The sequence below is a fragment of the Coturnix japonica genome, chromosome 31 (genome assembly GCF_054131305.1).
Source record: "Coturnix japonica strain WE chromosome 31, WE-NBRP24, whole genome shotgun sequence".
Lineage (NCBI taxonomy): Eukaryota > Metazoa > Chordata > Aves > Galliformes > Phasianidae > Coturnix > Coturnix japonica.
Genome location: NC_140693.1, coordinates 3,133,698 through 3,156,784, shown reverse-complemented (window position 1 = coordinate 3,156,784; position 23,087 = coordinate 3,133,698). Strand labels below are relative to the sequence as shown.

The 23,087-nt window shown below is 41.8% G+C and overlaps 1 protein-coding gene and 1 long non-coding RNA gene across 4 annotated transcripts in view; one reads left to right on the top strand and one right to left on the bottom strand.

Moving 5' to 3' along the window:
- Positions 1-2,015: 2,015 nt before the first annotated feature.
- The window catches only part of LOC146755625 (uncharacterized), a 41,317-nt gene continuing 20,245 nt past the window's right edge, over positions 2,016-23,087 (bottom strand). For 2 of the 3 annotated variants that reach the window (XR_014937955.1, XR_014937956.1), the window contains exons 2-4: positions 11,868-11,978; positions 2,977-3,061; positions 2,016-2,175 (exon numbers count right to left, since the gene is read on the bottom strand). This is a non-coding gene — a long non-coding RNA (uncharacterized LOC146755625). Of the gene's footprint in view, positions 2,176-2,976; positions 3,062-11,867; positions 12,120-23,087 lie in introns of those variants that run through there. The other variant, XR_014937954.1, reaches the window with a different exon arrangement.
- Positions 3,116-4,749, top strand: LOC146755626 (uncharacterized). Its single transcript, XM_085525411.1, has 2 exons — positions 3,116-3,731; positions 3,917-4,749. Exons 1-2 carry the CDS (start codon positions 3,116-3,118, stop codon positions 3,925-3,927), a joined length of 627 nt encoding a protein of 208 aa, XP_085381537.1. The 3' UTR covers positions 3,928-4,749.

Below are 23,087 nucleotides of genomic sequence, written 5' to 3'. Positions count from 1 at the left end.
ATGCAATGTGGGACTCTTACAGATGCCATGAATTCTGCAGGTTTCATTAAATGCCAGCAACTGACCAAAACATTCATAGGACTGCTCGTAAGTGTGGAATTTTGAAAGGCACAAGTTTCCCAGCCAATCAGACTAGTTTTCATATCTCCTGAGCATTATGTACCAGCATTTCCTATTTCCCTCTGATATTTTTATAATAGAAATTTATTACAAGAATTTAAATTAGCATCAACAAGATTAGTTAAGAGGTTTGTGACTTTACTAGTTTCTAGAGCATCCCCCTCATGTGATTTGACACGTGGCTGAAATTGGTTAAATTAAGTCAATGAAAAAGGGCTTGCATTACATATTTTGTTCAATTGCATCTATGCAGATTCACAAATTCTTCTTGCTTATAAAATGAAAGAGTCTGAAGTTAAATTGGATTTTATGTCATTTCCTTTAGGTTCTGCCCATAGGTTAGTACAGTGAGGTTACAAGAGTGTTCATGAAGAGCAAAACTGCTTTTCAGTTATGATTCTATGAGACTGGGCTCTTCCTACCTCCTCTCTTCACAGCAACAATGTGAAATTTAATTTAATCTATTTCAGAACTGCAAAGACAAGTACTTTTTTAGCAAAGCATAAGAGGGTTATCACTTTGAAGAACCACATTAGGCACTATAGTTCAGTCTTACACAAGAGATTAATTGACATGTGCTGTAGATTAATCAGAATAAGGCTTTTCATTATGAGTGGCCAAACATAACCAAATCACTTTGGAAGCAAATTACTGACTTGCCTAGAAATATATATGCAACAATTGCAAGTTTATTATTGCTGCTTGATCAAATGAAACAGGCTTTCAAAAACATTTACCTTGATTCTACATGAACCTCCTCTCACCTGCAGAATGCCTACATTAAAACTAAAACTAATCAAAAGCTACTCCACACTCAACAGAGTACTAAGTTGTCAAGCACAACTGGCATTCTCCTCTCAACAGCAGTGCTTGAGTCAAATTTCTGGCTGAAAAGGCTGCATCCTTTCATATACATCCAGTTGATAAACTATGTTCTACAAAGAGAAGTTTAATGAACAGGAAGAAAAGAAATGGAAATAGGAAAAAGAAACCACAGTTCTCCTTTTGTAGTATAGCCTTGTAACAAATAGTGCAGCGAAGAATATAGAAATTCTGATCTTTTGTCACCTGTCAAGGAATCCAAAGGAGGCAATACATGTTGTTGACACTGTGAAACCCAAACTTTTTCGTCTGACTCTCACACCCACTTTGTCCATTTTCCATTTGTTTTTAAATAAGGTCTGGAAAAAGCCCATAGAGCTACCACAGACTAAGAGCACAATTTAGGGCTGTAACACAACAGAAAGCACAACTACAACAGCAGAGGAGCAAGATCACAGGCTGCAACAAGTGAGGATTTGCTCAAACACAGCAGACACAGAAATAAAGAAAAGTAGCTACTTACTTTGAGAAGGCCTCGGGTATACAGGAATCTCCAACAAGATATCCTCACCTTCACCACCAACCCTCAAATGAGGTGTTGGAAAGGGTAGATCTTGGCTCCAGCCCTTCCAATCACTCAGACACATTACATGCACTTAAGCTCCCCTGGGTAGGCCCTGCCTTCCCACCAGGAGCTCCGTCACTGGTGCAGGCTGTGACTCAGCAGTTCTGCTTCAAGAGTATCAATGGGGAATGAAATAGAGAGAAACTTACCAACCACTGCACCGTGAAATTCCACAACATGAAGAGTATTTTCCTGAGTGCCACACCACAAAAGAAAAACCTTCATACACGTGTCCCATTTTTTCATAGGCTATTACTTTTGTTTCATGCTTCACCCACCAGAAGGCAAGTTCTAGTTCAAATTCATTTTGATTCAAGTTTAATTAGCATCCTTTTCATGGAAAATTATCCTGTGTAACTGCTGACATGTCAGTGCATCACATACTTGTTGATCTTTGCTTGGAAGCGGAGAAAATACATTTTTATGGCATTTCAAAAGAAAAGTACATCCACGTGGAAAAAAAAAAAATCACACACTTGACTATAAAACACAAAAGAACTTCACGTGTACCAAAGCAGCAGCATCTGTACACTCAGCCCAGAAAATAATGTTTCTTTCCTGTGTTAAGTGCAAGTTTCTAGCACAAATTTACTTGGTGCAATTTTGTTCTGGAAAAAAAAAAAAAAAAAAAAAAAGTTAAAAACTGTTTGGATACACAGTGAAATCAGATGCAGTACATCTTTATTTTTAATGGAATAATAATTGTACCCAAATTTCATATTCAGCCTTTGAAACATTTACCAGGGAAAAAAAAACAAAAACAAAGGTGTGCTGTGAAGGTTTTTTCAGCATGACTCATATTGCTGTCATAAGAGTAAAAAAGTTTGAATTGATTTTGGTTGTATTGTTTCTTTATCTATAGCAATTGTCTGTCCTCTACTATCTATCTGGCCACCTATGAAGAGATCATCTAGCAAGTGACCCCTGACTTTGATTAGGACACTGATTGCACTATTACCTGATTGCATATTTGTATTCCTTGTAAAAGAGTCTGAACTACAAGAAGAAAGTATCTAAGCTCAATTTTGAATGAAATATTTTTGTTTTGTTTTGCAATAGATTCACCTCTCCTAGCACCTATATCACACCATCTTCTAGAAGTAAACAAGTGTAAGCCTTAAGTGAGATCTGATTTTGTCACTTATCATCTAGACACAAATGGACACAGAGCAGTCTTGTAAATAAACTTACAGGTAAACAGGTAAAGGGCAAAGACCAAAGATTTCAAAACAAGGTTTATATGAATAACGTGTCCTCTCTATGAACTCTGTTTGACAGCGGATTGTGCACATATGGGTTTTCCAGGGCATAGGACAGGATATGTCAGTCAGAATAAGGTCATGAGCCCAAATGCTGACAGCTACACTGCATGTGGAACACAGAGCTCAAATGCCAAGACTGGGACTCACCTTCTGGCATAAACCACCCACGAATCCCAGAGCCAGCAACTACCAGCAACTCATGAGAAATGAAGCTTGCCAGCACGGGTACAACCTGGAAAACAAATCAAGGACTGATTGGCCAGAAATTTATTCCCACGTAAGGAGTATGTTATTTGATTTTGCTGCCAAAATATCTGAGGAAACTCAGACTGAGCCCCCAACCCAAGATGCTGGTGTGCAGGTCTCTGGCTGTACTGAGTGCCAGAGCCTGGCCCTTGCAGGGCTGGGTGAGGGAGGCAGTGATTGTGTTCACTGCGACCAGGTGAACTACTTGCTCAGCCTCGTAGTTGACCTGAAGGAGGAAGTGGAGAGGCTGAGGACTATAAAAGAGTGTGAGAGGGAGATTGACTGGTGGTGTCAGTCCCTCTCGGCCTCAAGTTCTCAGCACACAGTCGAGGCTCCTAATGGAGCATGTCAGCCCCTGCCACCTCACAAACAGGTGGTAAAGGGTAACCAGCCAGCTGGCAACACTGCAGCCGGCCCCCTGTCCTCTCTTCCCCCCAGCAGTAACTTGAGAAGGGAGGAGGAGTGGAAACGGGTACCTGCTCGACGGAAGGGGCATCCTCCATCACGACCATCCCCGGCTCCCCAGGTGCCTCTGCGAAACCGGTTTGAGGCCCTGGAACTTGAGGGGGGGACTAGTGAGAGTATGGAAACAGGTGCACCCATGAGGTTGCCACAGGTGAAGCGGTCACTCCGAAGACTCAAGACTGCTTCTACACGTAAGGACAGAAGGGTGATTGTTGTAGGTGACTCCCTTCTGCAAGGAACAGAAGGCCCTATATGCCGGCCTGACCCTACCCGCAGAGAAGTGTGCTGCCTTCCTGGGGCACGGGTCAGGGACATTTCAAAGAAAATTTCTAGATTGATTCATCCTTCAGACTACTACCCACTTTTAATAATTCAGGCTGGCAGTGAGGAAGTTGGCAAGCAAAGCCTGAGGTCCATCAAGAAAGACTTCAGGGGAATGGGGCGAATACTTGAAGGAGCTGGGGTGCAGGTGATCTTTTCTTCTATGCCCGTGGTGTCAGGAAAAGATACAGGGTGGATCCAAAAAACCAATCTCTTAAACAGATGGCTTAAGAGCTGGTGCAAACACAAGAATTTCGGCTATTTTGACCATGGGGCAATCTACACTGCACCTGGAATGATGGCTGCTGATGCTAGCAGCCTGTCCCTGAGGGGTAAGAGGGTATTAGCTGAAGAATTAGCGGGACTCATTGATAGGTCTTTAAACTAGGAACGAAGGGGGAAGGGGGCAAAATAAGGGCTACTGGGGTTGAACGGTGCATTCGAGGGATTGTACCAAACTCTGTGGGCAAAGATTGCAGAGTGCAAAAGGAGGGAGTAGGGCAGGGGGATGCTGGGGATGCCACTGTTCTAGTGGATCCTGGATCGCTTATGAAGGTGGTGAGACGGACAGCCCGGCTGAAGTGCCTTTATACTAATGCACGGAGCCTGAGTAACAAGCAGGAGGAACTGGAAACTGTGATGCACTCTGAAAATTATGACATTGTTGCTATCACAGAAACATGGTGGGATGACTCCCACAATTGGGATACTACCATCGATGGCTATAGGCTCTTTAGGAGAGATAGGCGAGGTAGGAAGGGTGGGGGAGTCGCCCTTTATGTCAGAGATTGGATAAACTGTGAGGAGCTCCCCATGAGAAACAGTCAAGAACAGGTTGAGAGCCTGTGGGTTAGGATTAGAGATGGGACTAATAAAGGTCAGCTGGTATTAGGGGTATACTACAGGCCACCTGATCAAGGGGAGGCTGCTGATGAGGCTTTCTTGCTCCAGATGCGTGAGGCGTCTGGCTCACGGGCTCTTGTCCTGGTGGGGGACTTCAACCATCCTGACATCTGTTGGGAAAACCACACGGCGAGCTGCAAGAGCTCCAGAAGGCTCTTGGAATCCATTGATGATAGCTTTCTGGTTCAGGTATTGGACAGACCGACCAGAGGTCAAGCGTTGCTGGACCTGCTGCTCACCAACGCTGAGGAGATCATCAAAGGCGTCAAGGTTGGAGGCTGCCTGGGCTCCAGCGATCATGCCTTGGTTCAGTTTGTGATCTCAAGCGATGTGGGCCTGGCAAAGAGCAGGACCAGGATGCTCAACTTTAGAAGAGCAGACTTCAAGCTACTCAATGGAATGCTGGCCAAGATCCCCTGGCGCGCTGCCCTCAAAGGTAAGGACGTTGAGGAGAGCTGGCTACTGTTCAAGGATGCCCTCCTGGCAGCACAAGAGGTCTCCATTCCCCTGATTAAGAAAGTGGGCAGGAGAGGTAGAAAACCGGCATGGCTTAGCAAGGACCTGCTAAGAGAACTGAGGGTGAAGAAAGGGGTGTACAAGCTCTGGAAACAAGGCTGTGTCACCCGGGAAGAATACAGGGATGCCGTCCGAACTTGCAGATGTGGGATCAGGAAAGCCAAGGCGCAGGCAGAACTGAACTTGGCGAGGGATGTGAAAAACAACAAGAAAACCTTCTACAGGTACATTGGCCAGAAGAGACAGGCCAAAATGGGCGTGCCTACTCTGGTAAATTCAAAAGGAGAAATGGCTTCAACAGATGAAGAGAAAGCTGAGGTGCTGAATGAGTTCTTCACCTCGGTCTTCACTGGTGGCCAGGATTCTAGTCTTTTTCACGTCCCTAAGTCTTGCACCCCCATACCTCCACGTGGGGACCAAGGAGGTAAATCCCTCCCCACTGTAAGGGTAGAGCAAGTCCGAGAGTGCCTCCTTAGACTGAATGAGTATAAGTCTATGGGGCCAGATGGCGTGCATCCCAGGGTCCTGAAGGAGCTGGCTGAGGTGGTTGCTGAGCCGCTCTCCATCATATTTGAGAAGTCGTGGCTGTCAGGTGAGGTCCCGGATGATTGGAGGAAGGGTCACGTCACTCCCATTTACAAGAAGGGGAGCAGGGACGACCCGGGTAACTACAGGCCGGTGAGTCTCACCTCTGTGCCTGGGAAGATTATGGAACAGATCCTCCTGGACAACATGCTTGATCACATAAAGAACGAGCATGTGATCCGAGACAGCCAGCATGGCTTCACCAGGGGAAGGTCATGCTTAACTAATCTTGTGGCCTTCTATGATGGAGTGACGGCGTTGGTGGATGAAGGGAAGGCGACCGATGTCATTTACCCGGACCTGAGCAAGGCCTTTGACATGGTCCCCCATCACATCCTCATCTCCAAATTGGAGGGAGGTGGATTTGATGGGTGGACAACTAGATGGATAAGCAATTGGTTGAAAGGCCGCAGACAGAGGGTGGTGGTCAATGGCTCTATGTCCAGGTGGAGGCCGGTAACGAGCGGCGTCCCTCAAGGGTCTGTCTTGGGACCGGTGCTCTTTAACATCTTTATTAATGACATCGATGAGGGAATGGAGTGCACCCTCAGCAAGTTTGCTGACGACACCAAGCTGAGTGGTGCAGTCGATACGGTGGAGGGAACAGATGCCATTCAGAGGGACCTTGACAGGCTGGAAAGCTGGGCTCGGGTGAACCTAATGAGGTTCAACACGGCAAAGTGCAAGGTTTTGCACTTGGGCCGGAAGAACCCCAGGCACCTGTACAGGCTGGGAGGAGTTGTCCTTGAGAGCAGCTCGGCTGAAAAAGACCTAGGGGTCCTGATAGATGAGAAACTTAACATGAGCCAGCAGTGCGCTCTGGCAGCCCGGAAAGCAAATGGGATCCTGGGCTCCATCAGGAGAGGGGTGGTCAGCAGGGATAGGGAGGTGATCGTCCCTCTCTACTCTGCTCTTGTGAGGCCCCATCTGGAGTACTGTGTCCAGGTGTGGAGCCCTCAGTACAAAAAAGATATGGAGATTTTGGAAAGGGTCCAGAGGAGGGCCACAAAGATGATCAGGGGGCTGGAGCACCTCCCCTATGAGGACAGGCTGAGGGAGTTGGGTTTGTTCAGCCTGGAGAAGAGAAGGTTGCGAGGTGACCTCATTGCAGCCTTTCAATACCTGAAGGGAACTTACTCCCAGGAGGGGAGTAAACTCTTCGAAAGGGCTGATAATAGCAGGACTAGGGGAAATGGTTTTAAGTTGAAGGAGGGAAGATTTAGGTTGGATGTTAGGGGAAAGTTCTTTACTAGAAGGGTGGTTAGGTCCTGGAACAGGCTGCCCAGTGAGGTTGTGGATGCCCCGTCCTTGGAGGTGTTCAAGACCAGGTTGGACAGGGCCCTGGGCAACCTGATCTAGTAAATGTGTATGTTTGGTGGCCCTGCTAGGCAGGGGGGTTGGAACTACATGATCCTTGAGGTCCCTTCCAACCCGGGTAATTCTGTGATTCTGTGATTCTGTGATTTCCATGCCATTGTTCTTCTTTTCAGAGGAGAAGCTGACTTATTCAAGCTCAGTTTCTCTTTGTACTTATTCAGTTCATTAGTTAATGAAGGCTTCCTGATATTAGTTAAATTCAGCCACCATTCATCTACCTGTTCCAGAGTTCACAACATATGCCCTCTGGCACTTCACAAAGACCAGAATCTGCCTCAAAACAGGAATAATATATCTTATGAAAATGGAGATGCTATTGTTCATATGCTTTACCCCTGACCTATTTCCTCTGCACTCACAGGGCTGACCTGTTCTCTATAATTTTATACTGACTAAAGCAGTAAAAGGCTGAAGTTTATTGTAATATTCCATCAGTCTTTGTTTAGCCAGAAAGGAGGAAACTGCATTCAATCTGTTTGGGTTCTTACTGAATAGTGAAGAGCTCTGTACTCATCCAAAAGCTGCAGGTTCCTCTTCCTCACTAGCAAACACTGATAGTCAGTTCCCTTCCTCAGGTCTTTTAATCCCTATTCTGCTACTACACACACCAGCTTCATTTATACCCCTACAGGTCACCTTCAGCTCTTCTCTTTCAGTCTTAATTAAAGCAAGTGGGTGCTGCCTACCTGTAAATCTTTCCCAGACTCAAAGCTGCTTCTTCTCTTATTTTAGAGATGCTGATGCACACATTTTCATACTCCCAAACTGACTATCCTTGCTGGCAATCCTAACTCATTGTTTAACAGTTTGTACAGAGCAAACTCTGAATAACGCACTGATGTGTCAGTTATGTGGGGTGGCCACAAACTGCTTGCTGCCAACACACTGCCTGCCTCTTAGCTAACTTAAGTGCTGCTGATTGTTAAAAACTCCACACTGACACCATGAAATGTGGGAAAAGGTACAGAGCTGTGGACACCACTTCACTGTGGGAGCAAAGGGGAGCCCTGCTGGTGGAGTCTTACTGATATTCAATCCCCACAAAAAAACAGAGCTTATTCCTACTCAGAATGTAACTGATCCAAGGCTTTGCAAACTTCCTACTTAAAGATTAGAGACTGCCTGACTCTAACATGGGCCATCCCAACCGTCTCAGTGAATAATGGTGCTGATTATGGATCAAAGTCTGGTAACTCAGCTTTTCCATCAGCAAACCCACAGAGGGCTGCTTTCAGTCACCTTTCTGACCAGGGTGTAGGATTGCGCACCAGAAAGTTACCACGTCACTCACTTTCCGTGCTTGAATGTGAACTTCAGGATTCTGCCTTAAATATCCCCAGCTTAGGCATAACCCACTGCTCACTTGTTTTGAGAGCTTCTCTCCTGATTTGCTCAACACAGCAGACATAGTTATTTCCTAATTGCAGACAAGCTCCAGATGTAGGTCAGGGAGTATTTAGCTAGAGGAGGCTAATAAAACAAGTCCCCAAGTGATGGGCTTGTCTTTGTTTCCCTGACATTGCTTACTTTTGAACATCAGAGACTACGAGACTGTTTTGGTACAGGAAGTATGTTATGGCTGATGTAGCATAACAAATACTAGCTCTACATCCTTCTATTTAGGCTTCAATAATGTCAGAGGGCAGAAGTGACAATCAATGTATTTTGCATTCAGCAGAGATGACAGGCAGCTAAGAGCAATGGACAGACACAACATGGCAGAACAGAAGGTACTTGCCTGGAATAAATATCGTCTTTGCTCCAGGCCTTCAAGAAATAACATTTCCGGTTTAGATTAATTCGTAATGCACAATGTATGATTGCAGACCTTGATTTTGTACACAGACCTGGCCTTAAACATTGTTTGAACTGGTGTTGTCAGTCCTTTCTTGATCATTAAATTTATTTCCTAAAACTTAAGAAGCGTAAATGAAAGGCAGCTTCTGAAAAACAGTATTCAACATTTTTATGGAAAGTAGGTTTCTGGCTCTGCTCTTACTAATGCACCCTTCAATCATAAATAATAAAACTGGTGAGTTCTATCTCTTTTTCAGAAAAGTTAGATGGAACTATCACCCAGTGTATACAAAATAGGGCTTCAAAGACACCCGCACTGTAACATAATAGAAGAAATGGTGCTGAATGATGGATGGGAATCAGTTAAACTGATTTCTGGGACACGTTGTGCATTAATAAATCAGAGGCTGTGTGTTCACTGAAAGAAGCGTAGGAGGCACATTAAGAACTTTTATGGGAGTAAAGAAAAAAAAAGTTAACACTGTATTTCAAAGGAACCTACAGGAGGATTAGTACTAAAATCTTTTTATGAGCACTAATTCTGAGCACTTACATGAAGATCAAGAAAATAGTCAGCTCCACAGGAAATCCTGGAAGTTAATTTTTTTAGAAGACACTGCCGCATTTCACTGCATTTAATGACAACCACGCGCTATTTCTGAAGCGCTCTTGCCCAGCTCACAGCAAAGGTATTAGTTCCAACACTGATTGCTAATTCTAACACTACAAAAACACCTTCCTGCTTAGCAAGAACACAGCTTCAGAAACCAAGAGAAAAGCACTGAAACTAGAATCAAATATACACCTTCATCATGGATCCCAAGAAGTGCCTGCTGCAACACTATATTGTGAGCAGAGAGAGAAGCCTACAAGTCCTCGTGACTTGAGTCTGCAGACAACCTCAGTGCTATCTTATCTTCACCTTCCAAGTGGCTGGCTGAACTACATTTAAAAAGGAGGAAGAAAAAAAAAGAAATAAAACTCCTCCCAACCTGAACCAAAGATTGACTCCTTGCAGCTCCCAGGGACACAGAACTTGTGTAGGCAGAGAAATTTCACCGGAAAAAGGAAAAAAACAGATATTTTGTCTTATTCATTTACAGAACGACCCTGCTGCTAATAGCACATTGAGGGTGCTGTTAGAGGCTACAGAGCAAAATGATTAAGACAACCATAGAACAGCTATATGCTAGGGAAACAACATTTCAGTTAATAAGACAAGATGGTGCAGAAGTCTGTGAACACAGAACCACTCTTCTGTCAATAAACTCTTACCCTGTTTTCCTACTTTATTCAATTACAGACTCTTAGAATAGATGTACCACCATATAGTGGGCTTATATACCATTCAGTTAAGGTAACCTAACCATAAATACTTCCATGATTTCAGTAAATTGGAAAAAAAAACACGGTAAGTGAATACAAAATATGTCCTTCATTTACTGTCATTGTAATATAGTCGAGCTACAACACAATCTTCATTTACGCAGCTCTAGGTACTAGACCACTTTCAGCAATGGACATGTTATAGCACAAAGAAACACGGGTTTCTTGAAAGCACTCCTGCATCAAAAGCTTAGCATTGTTATGGTGTGTGCATTTTAATGGAGTGGATTGTGTTGTGTGTTCATCCTACAGCTCATAGGAGACACATTTTCTAGAAAGCTAGAGGTTAGACAGCATTCTTAAGATGAAGAGCAGGCTGTTATGAGAAAACATAAAAACATGATTTGAGACAACTAAACTAGAAATTTAGAAATATATTGCAAGGCTTATAAATAATTGAAAAGAGAATGTTCCAAAGTTTTGATGTGTCATAAAAGCTTAGTTTAGAAGGTGATGAAATTATTTCAATTAAACAGAACAAATGTCAGCCGTGAATGCCTAAGCATTTTAATGTATTCATCCTGTAAAAGTACGGTGCATGCTGAGGCACGGAGGTGGTAGGGGCTCGCACAAAGGCAAGTTATTTGTGAATATAATTTGGACTGTACAAGAAATACGTTCCCAGACTGAGGAAGAGTTTCTCAATACAAAATCTGTAAAAGCTCCAGTGTTGCAGTAGAAACACTGACTTCAGAATGACAATATACAAAGATGAGGATGCAAATGGTCCAAAGCTACCGAAACAGTTTGGTCATAGCAACAGAAAAAAAAACTTCTTTAACTTGATCCTAATGCATATAAAACAGTTTTGGAACAGACTGATTCCATCGTCTTAAATGGTAGCACTCCCCACCCTGTAAAGGATACAATATTTTGTCTAACATAGGAGAAATATCTAAGTACCTAGTCAGTCCAAAGACAACATTCCCCTCAAGCAAAAACATGAACAAGGCAAAGAAGCTACGCACAAACAAATACAGTGGGTAAACCTGGTACTCAGATTATTTCCCTTTAAGAAAAAGTGACCAGAGAAAGAAAATAATCAGAAGGCAACAAGCTTTAAAGTAAACAAAAACAACCTGCTGCTTGGGCACTTCAGAAACTATCAACTGTAGGACCCCAAAAGCACTTCAGAATACAGCTGGTTTTGATACCATTTCTTCTTCTTTGAGCCTGATTCCCTCAACCAACCATATCATTGAACTTGATACCAGATTTATCATATTTGCTAAATAGTGAGCATACATTACATACAGGTGAGTAAACAACCTGTGATGGTGCCCAATACTCCAACCTGTGGAATCCAGAGATCCCAAGCTACAGACTGTGTCATATGCATGTATTCAGTATGCTGATGTACAATGTGCATTGTTAGTTATGATACATTTTCAATTTGGCTGCATCTAACAGCAGCACCATGGACTCAGCTGATGTTATATTACCTGTAGATGAAGGTCTTAGGAAGGTGGCTTTGTCACATTGTAGAGTGAGAACCAAAATCAGTACTTCAGGAAAGGTCTCTTTCAGGCAACTTCGTATTCTTACACATCTTCCTGTAGGAGAGCAAATAAATGGATGATACTTGTAGCTGCTCACAGCAGTTCCTAAACACCTAAGAACAAATGGATTTGAGTTATGACAATCATATCAAACAGACAAACATACAGAAAAATATAATACAAGCTCGAAGCACTAAAGAAGAGTGTTTATTACTGGTATTTAGCTTCTCCCAGTATCTTCCAGTCATTCTAACCATCCAAAAACCAAAGCTTCCAGATCATACAAATAAAACCTGATTCCTTTGCTCCACAGTAATAATAATGTACTGGACTATATTTCATAGAACTTATTTGTGTCCTGCGAAACAGACTTTTCCATGACTGCCTGTTGTTAATAACCTCTCATGGGCTCACGGGAAACCTCAGTTTATGGCACAGCGGGAGAAATGTCTCCAAATAATAGTTTCATTTTAAACTTCTTTGGCAATCCAGCCAGGTGCACCAACCTCACTAAGGAACAGGGATAGAGTTCCATCTAAGAGACTGTCAGATGAGTGGTAACTCACAAAGCCAAGGAAAATGGGTATTTGGTAGGTAAAATCAGGCCTGTTGGAGACTTCACATGGGACAACTGGAAATATCAAAGGCTTGCTGAAGTGCAAGACTGAGCACAGCAAACTGAGAACAGACTACAGTAATAGCACTTAGGGAATGGTGGAAGCTGTGACACAATCATTACAAACAGAAAGAAGGCAAAACACTGCAGGTATTCAGCAATTTGTAAGAAACAGCAGCCTCTGACAGGGTGTGAGCTATGTAGACAAAGAATGATTATGGATCTTCAGGCTACAAATGAAATTCATTCCTAGGATTCAAGTGGAGAGCAAGCCAAACTTTTGTGAAGAAAACTAGGAGGAGGTCTCTTCATCACACAGAGAGAGGAACAAATGGTGATACTTAAAAAAAAAACAAAAAAGTCATGAGAAGCATAGAAAAGGGGGGAAAAAATCTTTCAATAATAATAGATGAGTCCAGAATAATCAAATGAAACACTTGGAAAATTTAGATATATGCAGCCATAAGCATAAAGCATAAGCATAAAACTACTTAAATCTGCTTTTAATTTCTATTGTAATTTTTATCTGCCCAAAATGGCTATTAGAGTTTGCTGAACAGCACAGTCATTGATATGTTGATACATGATTACACAAGGCACAATGTCACATTTGGCAATCCAAATCCTAATTAATGAACAGTCCTTGAAATAATACTAACTCGAATGATCAAAATTTAAAGTGATGAGCTTGCAGAAGGAAGCAGCATCCCATGATTTCTTTTCCACTGAACCATGAGATCTACAGGAACAAAATAGAAAATGAAAAATAAGCTTTTATGCAATCAAATTAAAGACAAAAGCAGAGAAGAAGAAAAACAATAACAGTTTCTTTATCATCCCGAGCACTGGTAGTAAGAGTAACTTATTCCTCATAGCCTGGAATGTCATGGCTGAAGCTGGAATCGAGAAATCAACAAGTCACAATCAGCATCTGGTTGATGGCCAGAAGGATGCTCAACATGTATTCCGGTATTAAAGACAATCTACAAGCAGATAATAACGTTGCAGCTTGCCTTGCCTAATGGTGTCCAGTGAATCCATATTTCACATCCCAGCCACACTTCTTGCACAGCCATCCTTTACATGAGGATTTCATACATTACAGAGGTAGTTAATCCGATACCAGCAGAAAGCACTTCCAGGCCTCCCATACATGCAGCAACCTATAGTAGCAGTAGCTGCATTCAACTTATAAAACTAAAACCAAGAGCCTCCTATTTCTAGGAATATATTATATGGCGAGGTACAGAGTAAATGAACAATACCTTGTATCTTTTCCTATGTATCATGGATTTAAGTTTTAACGAGAGCGGGAAAAAAAACAAACACTTTTATAGAGGATTTTACTAAGATGAGTGACACTGTTCTAATTACATTGAATAATCTTGAACCAAAGAATTTTTTCCACTTCATGCCTTTAATGGATTTAAAGAAAATAAAAAATAAAAAAGAAAGAAAAAAAGAAACCCACAAATTACCTTAAGAACTGAATAGTTCTGACGATTAACAATATTTAACCAGAAAAATACTTCAAAGACATAAAGCATCTTTCCAAAATCCCATTCACCCAGCCAACAGGAACAAGCAGGTTGGTTCTGCAGAACAACTAGCAAGGATATGGCCTGCCTCACTGATTTCCACAGCAAAGCTGACTTATCCCAAGGAAGACAGTGAAATGGCATCTGAACTCCTTACAGAAATGTGAAGGAGAACTCTACGGGTGATTTTAATGAACTCATCTGAGTTCAGACTCCTTCCACAGCATCCTGCTGAAGACCAAGGAGATTTTTTTGCCTAAGGCCCTGAAGCCAGCTGCTGTGACAGCCTGTGCAATGGGGCAAAGACATATCTGATTGCTCTGGATCTGGATCTTCAGGATGTTAGGTCTCACAAAAACTGCTCAGTTGCCTTTTTCAAGGGGCAGGAAAACCCATAGGAATGATACCAAAGCTTTGGTCAGTTACCTTGACATTTCCTATAATACAAGCCAGGTTAAAAAAAAAATAACAGGAAAAAAAAAATTAACAGAAATCTAACATTTGCCTTGTTTCTAATGTTGAAGGACAAATGAACAAAAATAGAAGTGTGGTTTTCTCTTTAATCTTCTCATTTGAGGACCAGACCTAAGAGGTTTCTCACTCTATTCTGCAGTTTTAGACGAGACAACCCTGTGATGAAGGCTCTGCTCTTTGAAGAATCCTTCAGACCTCACATTCTCAGAGGAGAATACAGACAGAGGGACACATTTGCTACAAAATCCTCCCCCTTCTGCATGGCACTCCAGCTACTTTCAGATCTTGGTCCTTTTCTCAACCTTTGGGAATACCCTATTTAGCTTCAATAAGGATGCAGTTTGGGTAGTATTTCCTCACTACCATCTTCTCCCCTCCTCTACTGAGTGCCCCAATTTCACTGAACATGCTTGAAGTATAGATGTCTCTGTGAGAAAGTTATTAAAAAAAAACCAAACCAAATCACATTATATCCACAGTCAGGTCACAGACTGAAGAGGTAAGATCTGGACTAGAAGCACTGCTGACTTCCTAAATCAGTTTCACAAACCACACCAAGCATTCCACTGCTCTGCGCCAGCCACCCAAAAGATAAACTGAGGAGGGAAAAGAGAAATAAAGATAAGGCGTGATCACCACGAAGAGGAGAACTGTACACTCAGACACAGAGCGCCTCTACAGTGACACAGGTTCATGCAGATAAATGCATTTCCTCAGCACTTCAATAGAGATCAATAGCAATCCCTTGAGATAAACACCGCAAACAATATGCCACCACGGGAATAAATCAGAAGATTAGAAGCAGAAAGGATTATTTATGTAAAAGAGCTGCATTGCGTTTATTCCTTGGTTTGTGCAGCAGGTTTCTGAACGTCTCTGAGGAATTCTAAACTGTTCACTTAAGGACTGCTCATTACTTATAGCACTGAAAGGCAGCCACCCCAGGCCCGCTCTCTAGCCTCCACTAGCAATAGAGCCAGCATTGTTATCGTACATTGTGCTTTCCTTGAAGAAGTGGCCATGGTTTTCAGATTATACAAAGAAAAGTCTCAGTCCTTTATTGCATAAGGAGAAACATGAATGCACCCTTATGCCAAAAAACTTGATAGCTACAGGACTGACAGCTGGTGTGAGAGCATGATGACACCACTCACTCACCACCTCCCCTCCAGTTGTTTCACCAAATACGACAGTCTTAGCAGACCCTGGCCTGTAGCCTTGGTAGAGGCAGATTTGTCCAGGACAGGTTTATGCAAGATCAGGTATTTCCACTGGATGTAAGACACTTTCAAGCTGGCATCTAAGAAACGCATCCTATGGAGAGAGTTTATCAGGGCTCCTAAAAGCAGTTTACAGTAATGGAAAACCAGTTCCTTAAAATAAAATAAAATAAAATAAAATAAAATAAAATAAAATAAAATAAAATAAAATAAAATAAAATAAAATAAAATAAAATAAAATAAAATAAAATAAAATAAAATAGAAATAGGAAGAAATCACACACAGCACAAGTGTTCCTCATGAAAGGTGCTAAGCCTTTGCAGTGCTGCAAGGAGTGCTGTTTTGTACAGTCCTGTTTTTAATTCAATTATCTCAAGCTCTGCTGGAGGTAAGGAAATGCTGTTTTGACACAAAGGCTTTGACTTCATATGGTATACAAGGCTAGAGATGGTAATGTTGGGCCTTCAGAAAGCTTCAACTAAAGTCACAAAATTCAATGAAAAATAGTACGGATTTTCCTTTTTGATAGGCGCAAGGATTATCTTCCATCACTAGAAAAAGCTATAAAGTTATATTCTGTGAGAATACCTTGAATTGATATTTCAAAGGGCTTCTTTTGAAAGAATGTTTTATAGATCACAAAGATCAATGGGTCTTTTATCAAAGAAAATGGATTCCTTTTCTGAACCACAAAGAAAAGAATAATGACATCCTAGACCATATTTTTGAAAGTTGTGTACAGCAAAGAAGACAATAGCTACAGCAGGTTACCACTTTACAGCAATGCGAACAACTCACTAATTACAGATGAAGTCCTTACGGTGCTTTGTGGAAGCCAGAAAGCAAAAGTTATAGTGCAGGAAAATTCACACTGAGAGTTATCTTACTCACTCAGCACATATTAAAAATTACATGGAGGTTTTCACTAATAAGTGCATATGACATAATAGAAAAATGGATACAAGTGTGCCAGTGTGCACACTTCATATCTTACCAGAACTCAAAACATGCATTTATGTTAAAGCATGCTCCCTGTATGAATTTTAAGTTACCTACTTCTTGACCACATCCCCTCCTCAGCTCAGCAATGAAATTCCTATCAAGTTTTTATTTGGATAGCCTGGATAGACAGGCTTTCCAAAATTATTTTCAGTGCTTAATGTGGTGGTACAGTTGATCTATTTCCATCATTTCATGCGCATCTGCTAAAGCATTACTCATCACAGCAGACATGAGATTCCCCCATTAGTTTCCTATAGAAAGTTCCTCCAACCCACCAAGCCCCAACCTTTTTCTGCAGCTCATGAGCTCACAGAACAGTCTAACCCATAACCCTTGGCACTCGACAACTGAGCTAAGTCAGGCTTAGCAAGCAAGAAGAAAAAGAGCATATTAAAATAACATAATGCAACCTGCAGCACGGTTTTTTTATTAGCTTAATCAAATAGACATGATAGTAAAGAAGATAAAATTAAGAGTAAATCCTTACACAAGTTTATCCCTTAGATTCCCAAGATATCCAAGGACAACATTATTTCTCCAATATTTTTATCAGTGCTTATTCCTCTAGTGCAGCATCACATTGTGCAAAGGGTACAGTCACAGGTAAGAAAAATCTTACTTCTTTGCTGCTTCCCTTTGTCTTTTTACTCTTCTTGTCGTCGAAAGCTTTGTTCTTTTGGGTTAATGTGGCATGTCTCCAACACAGCCTTGGAAAATGACTATAATGTGATTTGGGTTTGGTGTCATTAAACCTGATTACCAGGGAGTGCTCATGAAAATCCATAATTACCACACAAAACAAAAGAGACTTTTGTTTTTGTTTTGCTGGGGAACAACAAAGAGCTTCACTTCAATTTAACTATTTGGAGTACTCAAGAAAAGTTAGTCATATTTTTCTCCCTCTGCACTTCTCTGGGCTTTGTAAATATCATAAAATACCAAAATCTGCTGAAAACATCAATCTTCTCTCAAAACTGATTTCTTATATAATGCCAAATATACAGTCTTTATTTAAAAAAAATAAATAAAAATAAAAAGCCCTAGAGAACATAATGCGTCTTGATGGATGTGCTAGTGCTTTGGGTACAAGCTGGACTTTATGATTAGATCTATAATAGTGGAGGAAAAAAAGAAAAGTTGGCAATATCAGTGTAGTAAGCATTCAGCTAATCGAACTGCCTCACCCCCCAGAACAGCAGTGTTGCAGGAGACATTAACCAGTAGCATGGTTCTCCTCCCCAGTTTTGGGGCAGTTCTACTACCACGGCTGATGGACAAGTGATGTCCACAAACCAGGAAAAGCTGGTTTAAGAGGCTTATAGTCTCTCCAGTTGTGTTAGATTAGAAGTTTATGTGGCCACAACCCTGGTTTTAAGCTAGTGGGTGTTCTTGAGCTACAAATGCCACAGACTCCTCCCCAAGCAGCTGTTACATCTGCATCCAGGGTTGTTCACCACAGGGTAAATACTGCCCCATTTTGACACTGAGACACACCAGGAATACCTGTGCAAAGCTTGCTGAACTCCATTAAGACACTTGATTAACTGTCCTCTATCTACCTGAACAGCAGGGTCTGTAGGCTGGGAAGCTGCCCTTGAAGTGCTCTAACATGCAAATTCAGTGCTGTAGGTGGAAACACTTGCTGTAAAATAATATTTGAGGAACTATCCAGCCCTAGGCAGTGAAGCTAAAAGACACTGACAATCTCAGTTGTAAAGTGAGAAATGTAAGAGGTAGACCAAAGTCACCTTCATGGTGTATGAGAGAAGTAAGCAAACTCTCTGTTGATTATATTAGAAGCAGGTAAGATTCCACTCACACATTTGCCCTCCACATGCAGGATGATCACGCTATCTAAATATGTGAAAAATAGCAAGTTTACTGCAGAAGCTCTTGGCTTGCCTCTCATGCACAGATTTGTAGGTACATGCAAGTACAGCTGATAGATTAGCTAGCTAAAAATTCCACCACTCCCTTCTGATCCAGTTTCGATTAATTCATTAGAAACAAATACCTGCATATCCTCCCCCTGGCCAGTTCCTTTTCAGCCCCACTGTATCAGAGACTTAAACACTGGGAGCCAGGTGAGAGCTTCCTAAAGCTGGAAACTGTCAGCAGTTCAGACTGAAAAAAGCCAGACAAACGGCTCCTGCATTTTCTAACCACTGAGAAGCTTTGGCTGCATGAGAGGTATTTAAGGCACCAAAAAGCTGTATGGTCATGTACAAAAGCACCAAATAACCCAGAGCTTCCATTTGCTTTCCAGTGAAAAAGAAAGCAGAACCTAGCTTACAATATGAAGGTGCATACAACAGACCTGGAGAGCTTTATCACACAAATCGAGTTGGTGGAAACAACCTCTTACACTTGCCACTTCCCCGTCATCTAAGAGTATTAAAAACAAATGAAAACCCCACCTGTTGGATTAACATTGAACCCAGACAAGGGACGATCACTTAATTTAGTAGAAAGTTTAAAACAACCTTCAAGTATCGTCAGCAAAGGCAGTGTAGAAATTCTCCTTTTTGCATGACACAGTTCTGCCAATTAGCCGAAAACTGCAATTACCAGTTCTTTGCTTTATTATTTGTGAAGAACCTAAACTTTCTGAGGATGATAAATGGCCTCGTGGAAAATGCAATGCTCAGTTCTGCTAAATTTGCACTTTTCTGTTGGTTTTTTTTTTGTTCTTGTTTTTTCTTTTTCTTTTTTCCTTTAACTATTCTTCCATGTCATCTTTGAAGAGAAAGAGGCAGGGGCTGCTGGGGGAAACAGGGCAACAGGACACATATCAGGGCAGAAAATGGCAGGGAATGGTTTAGAGAAGAACACAGAGCTGTTCTCATTTAGCTCGCTGACCAGGGCCAAGGCATATTCCTACACCTTCATTAATTAAACAGAAAAGTTAACATTGTTAGCAACATTAAGAACAAAACCTCATTTAAATTGTTCTGAAACAAAATTAAAAATAAAAAAATAAAAAATAAAAAAGCCGATATATTCAGAGGATGACCTTTGAGAATTCTGGCTTCATTAACATTTCAAACAGCAAAGCACAAAATTAAGACAGGAAATAGAATTACAGAGCTATTTGACTGCAGAAGTATATATCATTAGCATGCCCATAATTAACAGGATACCAGTGTTTGTCCCATTGTCTCTGCTAATAATGGTGTAACATGCAAATGGGATTTCTTCTAAGAAAGTTAAAGGGGATATTTAAGTTCATTCCACGTTTCAAGCATACAAGCACAGCCAGACAAGCCCCTTTCTGCTCTGTGAAAGGGATGTCTCCATGCCTGCCTGCCTGCCCTCCCAGACTCCCACAAAACAATTGCAGAGGGAGGGCACCAGCTGCTGTGCTTGAGGCACAAAGGCCAGCTATCCAAGGTCAGACATCTTTTCCCACCTCACCACAGCAGTTAATTCTTTGGGGAGCTACCAGTGACCCACTCAAGTGTCATGAAAAGCAGTTCAGACATCACCCATCAACATGATGTCCTACAGGATAGCAGATATCATTCCTCTTACGGGGATCATATTCCTTAGACATGACAGCACAGCTCTGCCTGTCTCTTGTTCAAAATGCTGAGCTCCCATGACATCTGTCCATGACAGTTGTAAGCAGCCACACATCTCCACCGCCCTTACAGTGCTTGTAACTGAGCCCGCTCTTCTAAATGCTTCGGGACTTGGGATCCTGAAGCAAAAGGAGAAAAAGGCATAAAAAATAAAGCTTTACAGGCAAAATACAATTGACCACCCTATGTTAACAAAGGACTCCACTCTGGCCTAATTCACTAGAATAAGACATGAGTGCAACACACTGAAATCAAACTGAGCTGAAGTGCTACCAGGAGTCTTCCTCTGGCATAAATCAGTGAAAATGTCCACCTTTGGGCAGCACACTTGGATCCTTCATTAGACTGCAAACAACCAATTGATGTACAGTTTCCCCACCAGGCAGATAACAAGCTCCTCCTCCTTTACAGGGCAGTGTGCATGGGTTGGTTCATAGTTATCACCCCACTCTTAAGATCATTTCTGCTGTTTTCCCAGTCATACTCAGTAGTCCTCACTGCTGTGAAACATTGCTCTGATATTCTGCCCAGTCTCAATTTCATTCTCTTTCCCTGTGTTAGATCTTCTCAAACAGATGCTCTTCATGGTGTTTGTACTCCCAAGCTGTGGCACCTGGAGGCTGCCTGATTGTAAACTGACAGGATGTAGCATTTTTCCATCTCTCTTTCATCAGATCAGCCTGAAAATCTGGTAAGATCCATCTCTGCCTTGTGATAGAGAGGCGAGACTCAGCTCGGAGTTTCTGAAAGGATCCTGCTTCTTCTGAGGGCACAAGTAAAGGCTGGGTGTGAGGGAGACTTGAAGCATTGCTGCCAGCCCTATAATTCTACGATTAAACAAGTTACATAATTTCAGTCTATTCCCTCTTTACCTCTTTTCCATGCAAACAGCCTGAAGTAGCACGGAATGCAGCTTATTGACTTGTAAGGAATGGGATGGAGAGGGGTAGAGGATTATCCATCACCTCCCTTTCTTTACATTACATCAGGGCATCATTTAGATTATAAGTTTGCTTACAAACTCCTTGATAAAAAAAAATCAGACAGATACTTAGCTGGTCAGCTGCTTTGGTTGCATAATAAACATGGACAGAATTTCTCATCCTCAAGCCATTGTTACAGCACAAACAAACTAAGGGCTAAGGAAATAATTACTGTGGGGCTGAGAGACTCAATAAACAGCAGAAGCTGTGGGATGAACCAGATTTGTTGATCCCAGCAGATAACTACAATTAGGATGTAATATTTCCTTAAGTTTTTGTTTACCCCTTTATTGTTTATCAGTATTAAAAAGGCAATTTATACTTTGCAGTTCTCTAGATCGACCAGTGTATTTCACAGCAGGCAGGTGAGATTAAACTGTCCATCACCACAAGCTGTCCTTTCCCTGTTCTTATATTATCAAAGCCTATTGAGATTAGAGCCATAGGAACCTGGAGGAAATGCGTTCATTTGCTTCAAGTTCATAAGCTTATGAAGTTTGATTCCTACACACCTGTAGTCTTCTTTAATAAGAAAGCAAAATCCCAGAAGTTCCTTCAATGGCAATGAAAGAATTTAAGACTGAGAAACATTATATGCATTTTCTGAACTTTTCCGAGACATCACAGAATGTCTTCCCAAAGTGCCCTAACACAGCAGCCAATTGGAAAAGAAACCTCCCAGAGGCTGACCTGTTTAAATGGGGAAGCCATTTATCCCGCTTGGCAAGATCACAAGAAAAGCTTCAAGCTGCTTTACTTTTCACAGATCCCTTACCCAGCGTCTCCCTCACAAAGCAGTCAGAAGAGTGGTCTGCAGGTGAGGGACGCTTCAAAACGCTTCACTGGCTCCACATATGAGCACCCAAAAAAAGTCTTTCCATGACACATCAGAAAGCTGAACGGATTTCTGTCTGGAGAAACTCTCTGCACTTTCCTAGGGGTCTGAACCAAAACTTTGAAGCCAGGGAAAACCATATATAAAATAGATTAGGGCTATAGCTGAGTTTGAACCCATGGAACAGAAAGATAAATAAATAAGAATACACTGAAATAAATAGACTCATTATAGTTGCAACATATCTTGTTCTAGTCAGCTTAGGCTGTAGGATTAAACTGACCAATAGACCTTTTTAAGACTCTGGCAGTCTGGAGCCATGACCACTGAGCTGGGGAGCCTGTTCCAGTGCCCAGCCTCCCCATGGCTGAAGCCTTTTCCTGATATCCAACCTGAACCTCCCCTGTGTTATTATATAGTTAACATTCAGGTAAATTACTTAGCATGAGCTAATTCAAGTCATAAAATCCACAGGACATCTTGACACCATGACAAAGAGAACAGCATAAGGAAGCAAGGAAAGAATAAGAAATTGCCCACAGAAAACTGCCCATGGAGCTCTGTGTCAGAACGTAGGCATATTGCATAGCTTTATTTCTAGTGTAGGCAGAATCTGTCTTTTTCTTTCTAGACCTCTTGTCAAGACCAGAGAAGTGGCTCTTCCAACCAGAGAAACTTGGGGAAAGAAGGCACTCTGGGCTGCCACATCCTTTTCTGCTCTCTGTGCTGATCAAACTTGGCCAAACTTTACCTTTGGATGCTCACTGACAAGTCCCTATTAGCACAGAATTAAAAGAATTTATGTGAGCATTTTTCTTAGAAGCCTCTACTAGATACCCTTTATAATTCCTAGTCAAAACCTTCTTTCTTCCCACTAAAGCCCCCTGCCACTTAAAAAGGAGAATTGCCTCAG